At 41.0% G+C, this 14,302-nt stretch overlaps 1 protein-coding gene across 1 annotated transcript in view; it reads right to left on the bottom strand.

Moving 5' to 3' along the window:
- Positions 1 to 770: 770 nt before the first annotated feature.
- LOC143028105 (uncharacterized) overlaps positions 771 to 14,302 on the bottom strand; it is a 14,823-nt gene continuing 1,291 nt past the window's right edge. The window contains exons 2-15 of the mRNA XM_076189742.1: positions 12,776 to 12,861; positions 12,061 to 12,181; positions 11,824 to 11,972; positions 10,986 to 11,148; positions 10,543 to 10,646; positions 10,131 to 10,222; positions 8,456 to 8,624; positions 8,077 to 8,219; positions 7,768 to 7,940; positions 7,075 to 7,229; positions 5,445 to 5,677; positions 3,790 to 4,042; positions 2,293 to 2,372; positions 771 to 1,310 (exon numbers count right to left, since the gene is read on the bottom strand). Coding sequence (XP_076045857.1) covers positions 1,134 to 1,310; positions 2,293 to 2,372; positions 3,790 to 4,042; positions 5,445 to 5,677; positions 7,075 to 7,229; positions 7,768 to 7,940; positions 8,077 to 8,219; positions 8,456 to 8,624; positions 10,131 to 10,222; positions 10,543 to 10,646; positions 10,986 to 11,148; positions 11,824 to 11,972; positions 12,061 to 12,181; positions 12,776 to 12,861 — 2,098 coding nt within the window. The 3' untranslated portion in view covers positions 771 to 1,133. The remainder of the gene's footprint in view (positions 1,311 to 2,292; positions 2,373 to 3,789; positions 4,043 to 5,444; positions 5,678 to 7,074; positions 7,230 to 7,767; positions 7,941 to 8,076; positions 8,220 to 8,455; positions 8,625 to 10,130; positions 10,223 to 10,542; positions 10,647 to 10,985; positions 11,149 to 11,823; positions 11,973 to 12,060; positions 12,182 to 12,775; positions 12,862 to 14,302) is intronic.

Below are 14,302 nucleotides of genomic sequence, written 5' to 3'. Positions count from 1 at the left end.
CCGGGAGTTCACCAAGGACAGACGGCCTCGGGAACCGAAGGAGGAACCTCCTGCCATCTTCCCCGCCGTGACAGACGGCCTCGGGAACTGAGGAAGTTATCTCCAGCCACTTCCCGCACCGGGACTTCACCGCCGGGGACAGCCACCGTTTCCTCCTCCCGCGGCCAGAAGCGAGTTTATCTGATTCCTAAGCGCCCAACTATAAACCAACAAAATTACTTCCCCTACGTTCCTGACAGTGTGAATACCCCCGCATGTGGAAGAGCTCAGAAAAGGTGCCCTAAACATTGCCTATCCTACCTTCAATTGATTGATGAGCTTCCTCCACCAAGCCATAGCCAACAGATGGAGGAAGCAAAAATATATAAATAAATAAATCTGTAATGTACTCCCCTCAACAAGGTAATACCCTCCCCCACTAATACATTGAACCTACTTGACCCAACAATACTTTATTATTCATTTCTCTCCCAGACCCTCAACAAACTGAATAATGTAATAACTGTATGGGGTATTGACTGCGTAAGCTTTGTCCTTTACTGCTGCCCTTATACATTGGTCTTTTGGGAAATCCTATACCCAATCCGATAACTTGTATCTAAGTCCTTTAATATATTCTAATTTCCATAGTAGCTGTATGTGTGTTGTCACCAGGTATGCATGTTTTTATAAATGTAAAAGAAACTGTGGAATATGAATTTTTTCCACGCCCACCAGACTCATAAATAACTGCAGTACAAAAATAAAACACACTGGTGATTAAATTTTTTGTTTTATTTCCATTTACATCCGATGTATGACTGATTTAGGGGTTCAGGACCCTATTGAAGGATTCACATGCCAGCAGGGTTGAGTTCGACACCACTGTTGACGTGAAAATGGCATGTTGTAGACATCTTTTTCAATTTGTGAGGTTGGTGTTTCATCCTCGATAGTGTAACACTCGTACACACTTCATCAATTTTACCTTCTCAAAATAATGCCTTGAATAACAATAATTATAATTCTAACAGTCTTTGTTGACACTGGTGCCTTCAACCTTGCACGTTGTCCACAATAAACCCTATATACAAAACCACTCCAAATCTCTTCATGGTAAAGGTACATCAGCCATGTGACCTCTCCTTAATGCTTCAGTCCCTCAGTGACGTTCTGAGTGTCTTGAGTGTGCTGAGGCTGTCCTCTGAGATGACGAAAGGACTGCGGACTCCCCGGGTAAGAGTGGCACCAGAGACACAGGAAGGGTCTGTCTCCAATCTTCTTCGACGTCTTGCGTATATACACATGATGGCAATAAGGATGATACATATCTGGATGGGGTAGAAAGACAGTTTCGGTCATACATCTACACTTAGGTCTCTTAATCCAACACTCGCCAACCGCCACTTGCGCGGACGTTTGGGCCCGGGACATAAACCCAATTCGGGAATTTGTGGTGTTTTATGTCCTGGGCGGTTGGCAAGTGTTGGATTAAGAGATCTACGTGTAGTGCCATGTTAGTAAGATTTAAACAAATTATCAAGTTAGGAGGGTTCTAGAAAGGGAAAAGAGAGACAGGAGCAAAAGAAATAACTTCTGAAATAGTGAAAAGGAAAGTGTGGAAGAAAGGATGTAGGAAGGATTAAGTGGGCACTCAAGGGAAGTAGGAAGAGGAGAGGACGGGGAAGGGGGAACAAAAGGTACAGAGAAATTGGGGTCCAGGAGGCTAAAAGAGAACAGCAATACATAAACATGGTCCATGGACCCCTAAGGAACAACAGTTTTACGATCGAGGCCACAGACTCATCGCCATTTAGTAAATGCCTGCCGATTCTATTCATTGTTGAAATGATCTTCTCCAGGAGGCTAAAGAACAGCAATACATACGATTTGTGTGTCACTATGACATATGGAATTAATAAACTTTCCTATTGGGATTTGAATTCTTGCCTGAGCGGCTTGTTTGTTATAAGGCAAAGGCCATAGCATTGCGCCGCGACGATGCTAAAATTTGATCTAAGTCTATATTTAGTGGAATCGTCACGGCGCAACGGAACGGCCTTTGTGATACAATACGCAAGTTGCTCAGGCAAGGGTTCGAATCCCAGGAGGGGAGTTTATTAAAGCAAAAATATGGTCCATGGAACCACAGAGTTTTACATTTGGGACCATAATCTAATTACTAGTGGAATTTAGTGAACTCCTGGTGATTCTATTTAGTGTTAAAGACGTCTTTTCCATGAGGCTAAAGGTCAGCATTACACACGTGTAGGATACATGGAGAAGAGGGTTGAGAACCCCTGATTTACAAACCTGTAGAATGACAGTTGAAACCACAATGGCGATCAAGATTTCGCTGGAAAAACACACGAGCTGCGCAAGGCGGAGGTTTTCTGGAAAACAATGAGGACACATTTGTAACTGATTAACACCGAACACGTCCGAACTCGACCTTTAAGTCTACTGCCTACTGAGCTCTGTTCCTCTATCTGGGTCTTTTCTAAATAATGTCAAGCTTTTGAAGACCAAAAACAAGCTTCTCAAAGTCGCAACTACGGGTGGACCCTGGGTGATCTTAGGATACTTTGACTGGTAGACTTCGGTGGAGTCCTACATGTGGTACAACGAAAAACTCACCTTAGCTACTCAGATACCGACAAGATCCTACCCCTAGCACCCAACAACACATCAGTTAAAAACTACATGCATGCACAGATCACAAAAACACTTCTAACTAGACTAACAAATTTAATATTTGAAGAACTTCGAAGTATTAAACCAGATGAGAGTTCACTCCCAAGACACACATGTGGCACTAGCATGACTGCAATGAAGTCATTGTTTTGTATTGTCGTCGACAACTCATTAGCAAATAGAAAGTTGGGGGTATATAGGGGGAATGGTGATGTATCAAAGTAGAACAAGAGGTTTAATCGTTTTCAAATGGTTTGTTGGGTGTTCTAAGCATTTTTGTCACAAATGTAGCGTGGACTAGAAAGAAGGACAGTAGTCTGTTGCAGGTAGTGGGGTAGAGGGATTGGAGGAGATCGATACTGTATCTCGAGCTGTCTTGTCGGCCCGTTCTTTTGCCGGGGATGCCAACATGAGATGGCAACCCTTCATAAAGATGCAGGTTTGAAGCAGAATGAGACTTCGATGATCCACGAATGGGTTTTGTGCATCAATGGATGGCGGGAATAGAGGATGTACAATGTTTCCAGGGCGATTCATGAATTAGAAACGATTATATAGGACGAGGGATGAGAGTTGTGAAAAAGGTGAAAGGCAGCGAGAAAAGATTGAGGCGAAATGTGTGTGGGGGAGGTATTCTTATCCTTTTCCATAGGATTCTAAGAAGTAATTATTTTTTTTTTATGGTAAAGGCAGTAGAAGTTATGCTATCAACACTTCTCATTTAGTGGGGATTAGTTTCAACCTTCAATCATTAGAGAATGTTGCATAACTAAGTTGTAGGGGAGTTATTAATATCTCCTGAGACCTGACTACGTAAAATTTGTGCAACTGATACCCCATGTTGGTCTGATCACAGCTAATTTCTTTCTTCAAGATTTTACTGCCTTTTGTGCTTAATTGGAATTTGATCTTCTAATCATGGACATTTACCTGAAATCAATCAAATTTATAGGTTCGGATTTTTCAAGATATCACCGACTTTAATAATTACAAATAGATATTTGCATATCTGCTGTTAACTAATATACTTGGAGTTAATCCTCCAATCTTTTCAGACTCAAAAAAAAAAAAAAAAAAAAAAAATCTTGAACATTATCTGGACTTTCCCCCACTTACCTGCTTCCTCCTTTAGTAGACCATTACGCAAGCGTTTCACGTGGCTACTGTCCACGATAATCTCCTTTTGCAGTGGTATGTCGTGATATATCGTGTCTACGTCTTTCAGGCCGTGGTCAATTCTGTCATTCTCCATCGTGGCGTGTTCCAGTGGGTTGGAGCCGCTGGTGATTTCTATGTCAGACATCAGATCTACGGTCAGCGTCCTTCGCTTCCGCTTTTTGCCATAGGACTCGATGAGGCCACATTGTACCTATGAAGGAAGTATCAGAATCAGTGCTGCCCTGTCCATAAAGATTGTACAAGTCATGTAAAATGGGGCATTAACATCTTATACACGGTGACGTATTTTCATCAACTTTCCTCAGATTAAAAACAGACAATTCTGTGCAACTGAGCAGGTGAATTAGGGTCTCAAGGGGTAAGGCAGACTACACACGGAGCGTCTTCGTGACGTGCGTCATTTATGACGACCGTCGAAAAAGACGCTCGTTTTTAGATAACTATACTCGCAAACGTTGTCCTACACACGCAGCGTTAAAATGACGGTCGTCATTATGGCGCCTGAGCGTTGCGCGTCATCCTGCTAATTTCAATAACTATACTCGCAAACGTTGCCCTACACACGCAGCGTTAAAATGACGGTCGTCATTATGGCGCCTGAGCGTTGCGCGTCAAATTAGCAGGATGACGCGCAACGCTAGGCGCCATAATGACGACCGTCATTTTAACGCTGCGTGTGTAGGACAACGTTTGCGAGTAAAGTTATCTAAAAACGAGCGTCTTTTTCGACGGTCGTCATAAATCACGCACGTCACAAAGACGCTCCGTGTGTAGGTTCTCTGAAATTAGCAGGATGACGCGCAACGCTCAGGCGCCTTAATGACGACCGTCATTTTAACGCTGCGTGTGTAGGACAACGTTTGTGAGTATAGTTATCTAAAAACGAGCGTCCTTTTCGACAGTCGTCATAAATTACGCACGTCACAAAGGCTGTGTAGGCTGCCTTAAGGTCCATCGAGACAGCCTTCAGGCTTGGGTCCGGCCCCTGCAGCTGCAGTCGCCTGTTGCCCTTAACAGGAACATAATTCATAATAGTCGTCACCGTATTGTGACTACCATGAGCGTGCCCCTTGTCATCTACCTAATGTTATTTATGTCATACCGAAGTTTCGGTGATAGGATATTCTTTGAGAGAGAGAGAGATAAAGAGAGGGAGATAAAGAGAGATAAAGAGAGATAAAAAGAGGGATATAGAGATAAAGAGACAAAGAGATAAAGAGAGGGAGAGAGTTAAAGAGAGAAAAATAAAGAGATAAAGATAGAGAAATAATGAGAGATAAAGAGAGAAGGAGGGAGAGAGAGATAAAGAGAGAGAGAGAGAGAGAAAGAGATCAGAAGAGAGAGGTAGAGAGAGAGGGAGGATATAACTGAGGGGGGAGATATAACTGAGAAATAGAAATAAAGAGAGAGAGAGAGAGAGAGAGATAAAGAAAGATAAAGAGAGCGAGAGATAAAGAGAGATATAAAGAGAGAGAGAAGAAGATAGAGAGAAAACAGACTAGACAAAAGAAGAGTGAGTACAGATAGCAGATAAAGAATATCAAATTAGAGGTAAGAGATTGGGATAGAAACGCTGCAGAAATCTCGCTCACCGGTTTGCATTGCTCGAAGCAAAACTGTACATTGACCTGGAACCTGACCACAGTGTCCTCTGAGAACTTGAAGGCCTCAAACTTGCCCTGCAAGCTCTTGGAGTTGGGCAGAGGGCTCAACGAAGGGAAGACCAGAGGATCTTTCGGACATCCCCTCTCATCCAAAAGAACGATGGAGTCTCTGTTGTCCCCGCTTCTGGCCACGAGGTTTCGTGCAAGGATACCATAAATACCTACAGGTCGAATATACATCAATAACAGTAATGTAGCACATTGGTAAATTAAACTTTTATCCCACCATCGAAAAAGAAGACTAACGTCGAAAGTTCTGTATATTTCGATCACTAACAGTAATCCTTTTCATCTGCTGAAGAGGATCACAGTTAGTGATCGAAATATACAGAACTTTCGACGTTAGTGTCTTCTTTTTCGATGGTGGGATAAAAGTTTATACATCTATAAACACAATTAGAATAAGGATAAAGATAATGGGCTCAACAGCTTAGATTTAGCAAGTGGATGATCGTTGTTCTCTAGTATTTTCTCGTGAAAAGGGAATATACACTGACGAATTCCAATTTATGTTTTACCTAAATTACAGGATTGATAGCATACTAGAATCTTCTATGCCACGGGATTGCCCTACGTGGTTGGCTAGACTATGATAACAATAAACAATTTTGAGAACGAGTTAATGGAAACAGAATTGATCAACTCTGGAGAGATATCCCGAGGACAAAGTCTAATGCTGCAGCGTAGTTTCATGCACAGATTGCATGAAACGATAAATTATGCGATCCGAGAGCGAATGAGCTTTTGTGTGGGCGAGTTGTGTAGTGCAGTGCGTGTGTATGTGTTCTACGGGGAGGATTTTGGTGGATATACACAAATGTTCTATTGAGGTGATTTTGGTGCATCCTGATTTTCTGTTTTATATATTATAGTTTGTAGTGTCTATGTTTTCGTGATCGTTGAGAACCATGTTGTGGAAGTGTAGTTAAATGAGGTTTTTTATAATTGTTTGTAGACTGTGATCAGAGTTCCCTTCTATTGACCAAAACCCGTGATGACCCCTCATCCACGAGGAGCTAAGATGAGAGGGAGGAAAGGGGAGTGGATGGGAGTGGAATGGGTAGGAGTGGATACGTGCCTTTAACTTGCCTACCTCCCTATTAAGCCTTTGGTAGATAGGTAAACTAGATTTACCAGTTTACAGGTATTTATCTACTTGTTTATTTATTCATATTATTGTCCCTACATCGTGGGATGAAAGTAGTTTGAGTATCAAAAGCGAGACTCAAGATTATTATTATTTTTTTTTTTTATTTTTTTTTTTTTCAATGGAAGGGTTTGGCCGTTCAACTTCACTACTAGCTGTTTCTTTGATTCATGGGAGTCTGCAGTGAGCTACGTTACTGTTGATTTCTGATAGGAGGCCTCCATTCCATTTATTCTAAGTTACTGATCTAGTTGGTGTTAGTAAGTCTAGATGCTCTGGATGCTATTCTGTAGTTATGTTGTTTTTATTGTCAGGTCTTCTGCATAGGTGAGCGCTTTGTGTTGTGCTTTGCATCTGTTCCTTGTCACCTGGACTCTCATGTTTTACAGAAAAAAACACGGGTGTCCTTACTGTTGTCATCGATCTCCAGACGAAGGAAGAGTTCTTCTCCAAGACGAGCTCCCTGGACATCGCGGCCCAGACGGTCCACGATCCGTAGACGCAAACGAGGAGACGGGGCAGTGGCGTTGACAATATCAGTTGCGACAGCACCAGAGACAGAATTACTTGGAATGAAAATTTAAAGATGTAATGATATAATTAACTGTGGGAATTAGTAGCTACATACAATTTACAAATTGGAATATCTTAAGATTCCCTTCTCCCTTCTCTCTCACCTTTTGGTTAAACTTCCCTGTACCACTGTAATAGTCAAGAAGCCACGATTATGTAGTTTCTAAGATTCTCTTGTAGGTGGCCAGGAAGTTTCATGCCACAGGTCCTATTTTTGCCTAATTTTAATTCCTTTTTCTACCAAAGGATGTCATGTGCATGTTTATGCCGTAATTTGTAGACATACCAATAAACAAACCCCCAAAACGATCTACTTTTAACGCTTCACAACAATGATACAGATTTGAAACAATAATCTCGTTAGTACTGGACGATTTTATCAAGACAAAGGCAAGGCAGGATCTCATAGAGAAGTTTGAGCTACTTCAACTGATCCCTTTGCTATGATTATGCACTCTTTGTTAGTGCCAGGCAATCTTACTCAACTATGTAACAGCCCTCCGAGTCCATAAACTATACAAGGGTACTTACTCAATGGCTAACTCGAAACTATCTGTGATGGTCTTGTTGGCGGTTTGGAAGAGGCAGAGAAGCTTGATAGCCTTGTCGCCATGGCGTTGAATGACTGGATGATGTTGCACCACGACAACGTTGCTGAAGACGCCATTGCCCTCATCCACCATCCCACAGTCAGGATCTGTGTACTTCATAAACACAAATAGCTGTGAGTATGGTCTCCAACAACTGGTGCACTCAAAATCAGCAGTGTTATCTATTTCCACAGTAGTTACAACCCTGTTTATACACTTACGATCCAGTACAAAGCAAGCAATATTATACCTTGATGGTAAGTTGTGTGTCGGTCAGATTCTTGCCCTGGGTTTCACATTTGGTCGGGAAGTTCTGGGCGAAGATACGTCCCTGGAATGGCTGCATGGTCTTCAACTGAATGACCATGGCATCCACACGACACTCCAGGTCCACTACGGTGATAAAAAACAAACTTGTTTTGTGTTCATAAAAAGACATTATAAACCTTCTTTCAAGTCTTTAGCATTTGTAGAACTTATATAGACACAGAAAAAATGAAAATGAGAATTATCATAAAGATCCATGTACATGATTGGTTAAAGCATAATGAGAAGTATTTTCCAAGGATTAGCTATCGCCTCTATGTGGTTAGTTAAGCACTTCCAAAGGAATATGAAGCCAAACTCACGGTTCAGACACGGCGCCCTTTGGTAGTAAGTGACACCTCTTGACTCTTTGAGACTGGATGAGCCAACTGTCAAGAGATCGTCCCCAGAGAGGATGCAGGTGCGTCTCTGGGACATCCAGGAGAAGGATCGACACTGGAAGGTTTCCTCCTCATCACATGCCTTCTGACACTGAAAGGGAGAATAAGACCCAGGGGGCCACCATTACAGCGAAGACAGGTGTAATATGATATCATGTAAGGTTACAGATCTTGTGCACATTCCTCAACAGACCATCTGTAATAGTGATCATCGTAGTTCGCTTCTGTGCAGGTTGCATAGTGATGACACTTAAATACATACAAAGGATTTAGCCCTGTATAAGGAGGGAATGCAGTACGGTCGGTCGGTGGTATGTGGCTAATGGGGGGGGGGACTGGAGTGATTTGTGTTGAAGAGTAGTTCACTGAGCAACGACGGTTTCACATTAACGGCGATACCCTTGTCCTGATACACATACGAGGCAAATTATAATGAGAGTATCGCCGTCGTTTTATAAAGAAGGCAGGCCCAATCAGTATTGACTTCGGAATCGCCACAAACACAACTATATCTACGTCATTATCGCCAAACAAAACCGTTCGTTTTCCTCTATAGAACCCATTTTAATAAGTTTCAATAAATTTATGGAGAGACAATACTTTTTCCATTACATAACAATATCTGTTTTTTTTTTTCAAAATGTTCTTGTAAAATAGTTGTGTCTTATGTGGAGGTGCGTCTTGCACCAGTAAACACGGTGTAAAGTTATGGAGGACAACAGCGACTAAGGCGTTGTCAAGTTTGCACTAAACATTCTCTTCTTCTCTTATAACATAATTTTGTCAGTGCATCAGGTTGTTCAGCAAACGTCAAAAGGAAATTTTCAAATTCTAACCAACAAGACGTCTTTCTGGTCGAAAGACGTCTTGGAGGGTAGAAATTTAAATTTTCCCTTTGACGATTATCCTCATGGAGGAAACTATTACAGTATGTGAGGTTTACAGGGTCTGTATATCTCACCCTCCCACTGGGAGAGGACAAATCACTTTCAAACCGTGAGTTCAGATCCGTTACACGCGTACCTAAAAGTAGCGCAAGTTCGGTCGTCTCTATCTCGAGTCGCTGGCAGTGGATGCGTTTCATCTGCTGCTGGATAGTGTTGTTTTGGACGCGAGTTTTACATTCATGGCCTGATTCTCGAGGATAATTCTGACAGTCTTGGCCATCTCGAGTCACTGAATGGCAATGTCTTTAAGGCCGATCTTGGTGTTGTTGTCCTTTGGTGACTGGTGTTTTGGTAAGGGTAAGTTTGTGGTTGTTTCCTGTACCGTCGTTTTATGGCGTCGTTTTTTAGGTGATGTTATAGTTCTTGGACAGCCATCAACATCATTCCAATACATGTAGAATTACATTGCTGACACTCACCAACGGACCAGTCATAGGAATAAGCGACGTTCACTTCTTTTGGGGGTAGATGGGAGATGTAGGAAGTTAGTCTTCATGACTAGGGTACGAGTTCTCTAGGATTTGTAATTGATTATATTGTCTGACATACGTTTCTGAGTCGGTAGGGGAGGAAAAGCAAAAACAAACAAACAAACACACACACACACAAAATCCTCAATGATAATCATAAAACAATATTAGGGAACTAACTTCTTCTTGGCTCTGAACCGTGATCTGAACATCTCCATGCCCAATGTCCCGGTCTATCTTTGCTTCGTAGTCACACTGGCTGTCTGATGACACTGTTGAAAGAAGAAGTCAGTGTCCATTGCACTCAGACATGGTTTTTAATTAGATAATGTACCTTATACAAACAGAAAACAGATTCCGATTTATTCTAGTAGTATGTGACTGAAAGAGCAGTGCGTGGTTTTTGCTAGGTAATACAATGTATGGATACACAGCACTCCATCTCTGCAGGTAATATATGTAATTGAATTTTGGAAATAAAATCATAAAACTGTTTTACTAACAAGATGAAAACCTGACACTTTTTCCCATAATAGGAGATGGTTGATAAAAGGGGAAGAATGGAAAACTGAAGCTGTTTGAGGGCGCTTACCATCAGCACACTGATTTTCAAGATAGTGAACGTCTTTAGAAGTTGGCCGGAAATTAAGTGGCTGAGTCCTCCGGTCGTGCCTGCTCATGAGACAGACTTGATCCCTGTAGATATACCACGTGAAATGAGACAGCTACAACCACATAGAAATGAATATAAAAGTGACATTGACAGGTGCTTGAGTGATGATGACAGTAAGCATAATAATGATGATGATTATCACGATGACATGACGGATTACAGTGGCAAACCATGTCAGACCTTTCTATTGATATAACGAGTTCGGATGCAGCCAGATAAAAAATAATGAAACAAAACAGAGTAATCAACGTAATGGGTTTCAAGATTAAAGGAAAAAATGAACAAAAATAGATCCTATGAGTCAGAAAGATACAAAGCTATATCAACTATGTAGTCACCAACAAATCTTCATGATGACCTACTTTTCATGATACTCGGCACTGCGACAGTTCATGCCACGCTCTCTGATGCACAATTCAGCACATTTGATTCGTGATGGCACCTTGGTCATCACAATGTCATCAAAACCCTCAACTTCATAGCCCACCACACGCTCAAGCGTCCACATCTTGCCACAAGTAGGGACTGCAATAGACAAGCAAATCAGTTAATGAAGATCGTGTTACATGCCTTGTATGCGTACATGTATATTTATCCCAAGTTGGAACTATACATGGATACGAGAGTAAGAGACAGGACTCCGTGAGTCTATAGCAACCTAACTGGCTGAGAGGGTTAGAGCGTCGCTACCTGCGACGGAAGTCGAGGTGACGGCAGTGCAAATCCTGCCGCTAGCGAGTTGGGCCAAGGGTACGATTAATTAAAGCCCACGCTACAGAGTCCTCTGTAAGGGACTTATAGAGGACCTAACGTCCTAATCTCAAGGTAGGGGAAGCTCGCGAAGATCAACTGAATCAACTGGGTGTTTCCCTTTTCGTTGTATTCAAGAAAGGAGCTACATTCATGGGGTCCTGTCTCTTATTTTCCATCTATCATACTTCATATCAAATTCTTGTGTAGTTCCAGAAGTTTATGCATTTGCACAGACAACTGTATTTTTTCAAATCCTTCAGATATGAAAAAATACAGTTTATGTCCGTGAATGTTCGTGTGTACCAAATCTAATTGCAAGAATATTGACCACCTACCAAATATGCAGACTTTCTCAAAGTAATGTTGAGGTTCATCCGCGTGCGGATGTGGAAAAATACACTTTGTGTCTGTGTACCAAATCTAATTGCAAGAGTATTGACCACCTACCAGATATGCAGACTTTCTCAAAGTAATGTTGAGGTTCATCCACGTGGTTCAACGTTACACCTTCTGTTGAAGAGTTCTGTGACAGCTTAGTGCACGCCCTCTCACCATAGTGAACCACCAGACTCCTGCACGATGATGATTCCAGGCACCTGACAAGAAAATAGTGACAAATTCAAAATGTATATGTTTCCGTGGGCCGTAAAATACGGAGACTCTGCCATCACACAACTGACTCACCTTTCCAAGCATTCGGCTGTCACTGTGTTCCCTGGGCTTGAGAGGAGTGGAGAGCTGGTGGCATCCTTCAGCTCGGCATGGGACACCTTTTCGAACGTCTCAGTACCACTACAGCTTTGGCCTGTGGGAGGAAGAACACAGGCCTAAGCAGGGAGGTTGATCATAATGTAGGCATTTCTTAGATTTTTTTTTTTTTTTTTTGTGGGAGGGGAGACACAGGTAGAACTCTATACCTAAGCAGAGAGGGATAGGTGACCATAATGTAGAAATTTCTTACTATTTATCATTTCATTTTATCACTGCTTTAGGTGTCATCACCACGGCCAGTCTGAGGACACACTACACAATTAGCATCGCGAACTCTTTCTATCAGGAGGTTAGCACGGTGGCCCTGGCAGAGGAGTTTTTGGCATGTACTTTAATGATCCATGCCCTTGGTCCAACTCGCTGGCGGCATGTTTCGAACTGCCATCACCTCGCCCTCCGCCCGGCCAGCGAGCATCTTGAAAATATTTTTATTTTCTATTTTGTCACACATGAGGTATGAGAAAATTTACATTATTCTTTGTTGTGGCACAAAGAGGAAAAATAAATATATAATGCATTTCATTACTATTTGTAATTGCAGAAGTGATCCTATCCCATACCAGTCTTAACTTCAGATACACATTACATCAACGCTGGGAGTATAAAAGTTAACTAATTTCTGTTCTACCTGAAACAAGAATCGAAGATCTCAGAACTGTGAGGATCACAAGGCTGGGCAAGATTTGAGTGTAAAGACGCAGCGAATGGGGCATTCTGGAAAAAAAAAAGGAAATTTGTTAGAATACTTTTAGATATACCAGATAATACGAAACAACATGTTTATTTTCACCTTTCTTCCTTTAATATGAATGTAATTAGAAATGCAATGATCTAAGTCATTCCTAGGATATGTACAAATTATGTGTTTATCGCTAAAATAAATGTATGGCAATGGTAGACATCACGCTATAGTACTAACGGGAGGTAGATCTCACGGTATAGTGGTAGACCTCACGCTAAAGTAGCCCCTGTTATTGTTGTCTTAGCCATACACACATGTAAACTGTTTGCCAACTGAATCTAAATATGTATTTTATTTTCAAAAATATCTCATAAAAACGGTATTTAGTCCAGAAGAATAGAATATATTTGTAAGCAATGTGACACCCTTTCCCCTTTCTGATGTCAAATCAGTAAATCAATCTAAATTTCCCACTTACTCCACGGGTACATTTAACTTATATTATCCACCATGGGTTTCATTGATAATCGAAAGCCTTATCTGAGTTTATATTATGAATTTCTGGACATATATCACTTGCACACAAGTGAACTAAAGTAGGTATGTAAGAGATGAAATTAGTAATTTTTATAGTTAGCCCTTAAATACATTTTCTTTAAACCTTACCTTGTCGTAACAGAAAATGTATTCTTTCGTCAATAGGAGATTTAAATTCACTTTTCTTTTCCAAAAATTACTCGCATTATTTTTACCAGTTTGATATTTCACGAGTAAATCTGTGCGGTCTTAATTATTATGGATGTATCATCAATTTCATAATTTGTAGCCTTCCCTGAATTTATATAATGACTTTGAAATCGTAACATGTGCATATAAATAATAAGTCAACTAAATCCTCGAATATTTAGAGGATACAATATCTATTTTTTTTCATTATTGCTAGTCCTCAAATTCGTTTTCTTTCAAGTTTGGTGTGTTGCAACGGAAAATTAAATTCGTTGTTATTAGCTGAAAATAATTCGTTAATTCTAATTAATCTTTTCTCTCCAATAATCTAGTTTTATAATTGTTACTGTCTCCCCCAACAAGTAATCTATTGCGCATTTTCCCTTAGGAACTGTAGTAAACCCTAACTTAAAACATCTTATTTCCATTCATATCCTTTGTTAATTTGCCAAGAATTCCTAAGATGGAAAAAAAAAAACACTGAGATGTATTTTTAGCTCAACTTCATTGAGAACGGTCATAAGGTTTATGAAAAAGAATGGAAAACGGTATCGACACACCGACATGACGTCATAGACGATGACTCCATTATCAGCACAACTACCTCGCATATGAAATGCTGTTTGAATGGAGATACTAGATGTACCACGTTTCTACACTTTTTGACAATCCATGCGTGAAGGCAGGTTCTTCACCCAATGTGACGTGATAGCCGAATTTAAGTTATATTATGGATTGCATTATAAC

This window comes from Oratosquilla oratoria, chromosome 9, assembly GCF_046742065.1.
Source record: "Oratosquilla oratoria isolate Oo_2021 chromosome 9, ASM4674206v1, whole genome shotgun sequence".
NCBI classification, from domain to species: Eukaryota; Metazoa; Arthropoda; class Malacostraca; order Stomatopoda; family Squillidae; genus Oratosquilla; species Oratosquilla oratoria.
Note: the sequence above shows the minus strand (reverse complement) of the source record. Positions and strands in the feature narration are given on the sequence as shown.